The 5,835-nt window shown below is 35.1% G+C and overlaps 1 protein-coding gene across 1 annotated transcript; it reads right to left on the minus strand.

Annotated features, from left to right (window-relative positions):
- Positions 1–348: 348 nt before the first annotated feature.
- Positions 349–5,404, minus strand: LOC141724787 (succinate--CoA ligase [ADP-forming] subunit alpha-1, mitochondrial). Its single transcript, XM_074527054.1, has 7 exons — positions 5,017–5,404; positions 4,029–4,238; positions 3,077–3,247; positions 2,369–2,492; positions 1,663–1,724; positions 1,302–1,383; positions 349–752 (listed from the first exon to the last, which is right to left on the minus strand). Exons 1-7 carry the CDS (start codon positions 5,209–5,211, stop codon positions 610–612), a joined length of 987 nt encoding a protein of 328 aa, XP_074383155.1. The 5' UTR covers positions 5,212–5,404; the 3' UTR covers positions 349–609.
- Positions 5,405–5,835: the final 431 nt, after the last annotated feature.

A 5,835-nucleotide genomic window follows, 5' to 3' on the forward strand; every position in this document is an offset into this window, starting at 1 on the left:
GGTAATACAATTCTCAGCCATGTTGTATTTAAAATACAAGTAGAAGCACATTTTCTAACCTTCAACTTCTCAAATTTAAGAACAATAACCCCTGTGGCCATTACAGACTTACTTTCCAATACTTAGCAAAACAGTACATTCTGTTAAGTAAGTCTGAAATGGTAAAGAGTTCAACTAATTTTACATTTTTCTAGTAATGTTGTAAATTATACAAGTAACACTAATCTAGTTTATGAATAAACAGCAACCTCCATTTTAATAGAAGATGTCAGTTCCTTTTCTTAGCTTGATCAAATTAGACATCTCAAGTGTCCTTGGAATGTTAACTTGAGAAAATCAACTGTCCGCTAATCAAATGAAACTCATACATATTTTCGATATTACACCAACATGTCATTCAAATTTCAGTATTTTCCGATGAATTAAGGGTATACTATATAACATAATACACCACTAACCATTATAAAATTGAGTGTTTATTTTGAAACAGCGGGAAAAAGATATGATACCCGTAAATATTGACAAAAGGAGTATGAACTTGGCAACAAAAAGGTAACAAATGTTTGCATATCATGCTACAGGGAATGGCATAGCCTGCTCCTGCTACGTCTAAAGAGAAAGAAGACCTCGTTGCTTGAAGACTTCAAGCATGGCTGTTCCTATCTTTGCTGGAGACTCAACTACTGTCACCCCAGCTTCCCTGAGGGTCTTGATTTTGTCTTGTGCAGTACCCTTTCCACCTGATACTATGGCTGCAAAGAATAAGAGGGGAACAGAGAATAAGTTAATCAGTCGAGGCTATTTGAAAAAGAAATCCAGATAGAAAACATATCTTGTACGGTAACAATAAACAGTGGTCCCAACAGCCTGTCTAGGCTGCAATTTCTTTCAGATAGTATTATAGAACTATTAACAAATTATGGCCTGCCTCTTCAGATATAAACTGAAGACTAAAGACCAAAATCATGGGCTCTTGTCTTCGTGATCGTATGTAGTTCATGTCATTCATTGTACATTTAAAGGAGAATACTGTTTTAGTATACCAGCGAAAAATATCAGTTTAATTACATGGTTTTTATGTTTAAATGGCCTGTTTTCAATTGAACGCCAAAAAATTGGTTCTAAGAAATAAAATTTTGTGCCCATGGGAGTAAAACAGAATCACTAGCATATCCAAATCTTTCTTCCACCCCACTCCTACATTTTGCCACAGAAGGGGTTTTTACTAGAATCAGTGTCAATATTATAGACAAGTCATATGCTTCAAATTTATGGAAAAAATAACATTAACATAGCAATACCTCCAGCGTGACCCATACGTCTTCCAGGTGGAGCTGTGAGTCCAGCAATGAAAGCGACTATAGGCTTTTCAGTCCCACTTTCCTGTTTCATGCCAAAGATAATTTTACAAAATCACGGACAACGTTTATCTCAGGTAATCCCAGTATCATATATCATACATCATATATTACAAAATGCATGCTAATAAAGTATATAAGGAAGTTCTTTTAAGTAACTTCAACAAAAAATTGTTATCTTCTCATAGTGATTTTAATTGTGATATGCATTGTCAATGTCAGTCTTATTCACTATATAGATGATCCCATGAACCATTGTCCTTTTAAAACACGGATCAAGTATATTACGCAGATTAATACCCACCTTTATAAGAGCTGCAGCATCCTCTTCTGCTGTCCCACCTATCTCACCAATCAGAACGATACCTGAAATGCGAGTGCAAGTTCAAATCAGGAATGAAGAACCAGATCTAGCAACATTGTTACAAAGGACATCCTTCCCTAAAAACCCCCATTAAAAAATAGCAAAGCTAGATCCAGGCAAAGAGTGAGACTACTAGGCATCTAACTTCCTCAAGGGTTTTAGAACCAAAGAGAAAAACCTACCCTCCCCCCCCCCCGGTTTCCAAAATAAATGTTACATTGTAACTAACTTTTGCAACAAGATAGAGCGCTGCAAATTGATGATTGTATAATTATACAACTTCCATTCCTTGTAAAAGAACCTCTATTCGGGTAAACATGTACAAAAGTAACTCATTTTTTAAGAACAGCTTCAACATAGCCTTCCCTGTAAAATGAATGGAGACTACTTAGTAGCAAACTAAAAAGTGAAGCTTTGAGCAACTAGCAGTAAATGAAGGTTTAATTAAATATAGATAATGGTCTATTACTGTTCAGAACTAAAACGCGGGTCACTTCTCTTAAAGGAAGCACACAAAAACCTAACTTATTTTTAAAAAGCAATTGCTAGGAATATAAGTTATAAATTCTAACTACATAATGAAACACGTAACAACATATACTGAAAAACAACCAATTGATTTTTATCACGGTGCATTGAAATTCACCTTCTGTCTGGGGATCAGCAATAAATTTCTTCATACAATCCACAAAGTTTGTCCCATTGAAAGGATCCCCGCCAATACCAACACAGGTTGATTGCCCTAGGCCAACAGCAGTTGTTTGGAAAACCTGCCAAAGGTATTTACATAAACATCCTTGGCAATGTTACATGTTCATAAATTGAAAAGCTCATAGACAACCAGTACTAGAACACTGTATATACTACAGCAGAAACTTTGCCTAATCAACATCAGGATTCGGGAGTTACTGTGACCGTAATTTTTATTTCAAGTTCAAATTTATGCTTTAGAAAAGTAAATGACAACACTTACGAGACATCACTTGCAGTCAATTCGAAATGCATGTACCATGCATTTGGTAGAGGGTCAATTAAAGATTGAGATAAATGATTGTTTACAATGGGAAACAAGATCACAGTTGAAAAAAGTCAAACAATTCCTTCATTTATATACACTAGCCAAAAAATTTAATTAGTCTACGACTTGTGATAAGGAACACAACTGGGAATAAAGGAGAACTTATATATTTACTAGTAGATACTTTAATCCTTTTTAATTTACGGAAATTAGCTACTTCATTCCCAAACAATACCATGTGAATAAAGGGATGCAAACATGTGTATTACAGAATACAACTTTTAAAAACATCAGAGGCAGCATTCAATGTATGAACCCCATTAGATCACAACTCACCGCCTCATAAGTCAATGTGCCAGATCGAGAAACAATTCCAATCCTTCCTGGTTTGTGAATGTACCCAGGCATAATCCCGATCTTGCACTCTCCAGGCTTAATGATACCAGGGCAATTTGGACCAATCAACTGGGTTTTCGATTGCTGTAAGAGAGCAGCCTTAACTCGAACCTGCAACATGGTACTACATATCATATTATCCCAACAAAGATAACAAACATAAGGTTACAAGCAAACAGGGAAATCAGTCATTGGCATAGCAAATGTAGAGTAATGCTCAAGATCACATTGCAATTGCAGCTGGTTTCCTTATAAAAACTTACAACATATGAGATATAGATATCTGGCAGATGAAGCATTATATATTAAATATATGAAACAAGCTCGACACATTTCCTATAAGTATATATATTTAAAATACAGATGATAACCAGCTATTAACCAGCAAATATCGGGAGTTACACTCTTTCTCTTTGTTTGTTAAAACCATAATTGTAATTGCTATAAAATTGATGTAATGCACAGAGGAACTATAATGGGGCCCCTTGGCCCTCGGACAAACATTTTCACAGCCGCTATACCATCATGGGGGTATTTAAGTGAACACTTATTAGCAGAAATCGTAATCAACTAACACTGTCTTGCACGCAAAATGAAGCAGATCTTATAACAGATTAAGATTAAATGTTACAGACACAAAAAGGATGTCAATGAAGTACATATCACATGAAAACGAATGCACATTTTCATATACAAATGCCACTAAATCTTTGTTTTAGGATAGCTCTAATACGAGTGCAAAGCTGGACAGCTAGATTATGTTACATTATGTTACCCCTTAATTGTAAATAATAACACATTGCAACACAAGTCAGACTGTACATGTTTATTCCTACTTATGCATTCTTCATTGTTTCTTCTATCATGTCTAATAAGTAAAAAAATGCACTACCATGTCATGCTGAGGAATTCCTTCTGTGATGCACACAATCAAATCTAACTCAGCCTCAAGTGCCTCCATAATAGCTTTAGCAGCAAAAGGTGGAGGAACATATATAACAGACGCATTTGCCTTGGTATCAGCTTTTGCTTCTGCGACTGAATTATAAACAGGAAGCCCCAAGTGTTCGGTCCCACCTTTTTTAGGAGTTACACCACCGACCTATTATGCAACAGCAAAAAAGGAGTTTGTTAGTAAGTTATAGTGTCCCCTCGTAGTGAAGTCATATGAGGGAATAATTTCCTTGACTATAGGAAAGCAAGACAGATATTGGTGTAGAACACTGTACAATTAGATTGTCTGAAGTAATAGGTAACAGAAACAATAGACATTAAACTCTACACAAACAAAAGCCACGTTCTTGGACGAGATCATGTAGTAGTATATATGTAGATATATTGCCAAAATAAACTGGGCTGCCGATCTACACAACCAATGCATAGATGACTACACTAATACCCCTAACCCAAACCATCAGTCTAGTAATTAAAAGCCGTACGAGCAAATAAATGCCACTATCCTTAAAAGCCCAAAAAACCTCAATTCACTATTTTGTAAATTCCTTTCAGAAGTTTTAAATTACACATCATAATCGACATTTTAACATCCACTAGACAGTAAACACTACAGCTTTCATTCACACAAGAAAACAAAACCAGTATTCCAACTCGCAACCTATCGATCAACAATCAATAACTATAACAAGCAAAATACCATCTCGTATACTACATAATATAATGTAACACACAGAGCTAGTAACTTAATTTGAATTTCGGAGATCTAAAATTAACGCAACTCAAACCTAACATTCAGCTATAAAACATACACACAACCTCGATAAATTAATATTTTTTCCAGTCTCAACAAAATCCGAACATTATTTAATAATCTCGATAAATAAATAAAATTCTCCGGTCCCTAATTAGGTTATTGTTGTTACCATTTTAGTGCCGTACTCGATGGCCTGTTCAGTGTGAAAGGTGCCGTTTTTACCGGTGATCCCTTGACAAATGACACGAGTATTCTTATCAACGAACACCGCGGGCGGCGGAGGAGCGGTGGCGAAGCATCGAGAGTGTTGGGAGAGCTTAGAAGATAGATTAGCTATGAGCTTAGTAGCGCCTTGTCGAGCCATCGGAAACAATGGCTATGATAGCTAGGGTTTGAATAGATTCGTTGAATCGATTTGATTATTTAATACTTGGAAGAGAAGAAATTAAATCGCAGCGGAGATATAGAAATACAATATTCCACCGGCGAAAAGTAAGGAAGCGTCAACTAGGGCTCGGCCTTGCTTTTGTGTAATTATAACGCCGGAATGGTATTGGAATTATTGGGATTTGTCATTTATATTATAAATTTCTATTTTTGGCATATACTAAATACTAAAACAAAATAAGAGTTTATAAATACGAGAATAGCGCATGGTTGTAAAAATCGGTAATCGGTACTCATCGGTTTAGGTACCGATTAGGGATTAATCGGTAAATCGGGGATTAATTGGAGAGATTAATCGGAACAAAAATCGGATATATTTAAATATTTTAATAATATTTAATATATTTACCTTATTTATTAGGAAATATATAATTCAAAATTAATTTATAAATATTAATCGGATTTTAAAAAATAGATCGGCCAAATATTTTTTAAGGATTAATCGGGGATTTTTTTAAAAATCGGGGATTTTTAGAACACTGGAATAGTGCATTAATTCAACAAATAAATATAGATATGATTCAATGTTTCAGTCAAATAT

Source organism: Apium graveolens, chromosome 5 (assembly GCF_009905375.1).
Source record: "Apium graveolens cultivar Ventura chromosome 5, ASM990537v1, whole genome shotgun sequence".
NCBI lineage: Eukaryota > Viridiplantae > Streptophyta > Magnoliopsida > Apiales > Apiaceae > Apium > Apium graveolens.

Coding starts and splice junctions, on each gene's coding strand:
- LOC141724787 (XM_074527054.1), bottom strand. CDS start 5,211: ATGGCTCGACAAGGCGCTACTAAGCTCATAGCTAATCTATCTTCTAAG. Junction 4,239..5,016: donor TCGAGTACGGCACTAAAATG/GTAACAACAATA, acceptor GTTGCATAATAG/GTCGGTGGTGTAACTCCTAA. Junction 1,384..1,662: donor ATGCTGCAGCTCTTATAAAG/GTGGGTATTAAT, acceptor GGCATGAAACAG/GAAAGTGGGACTGAAAAGCC.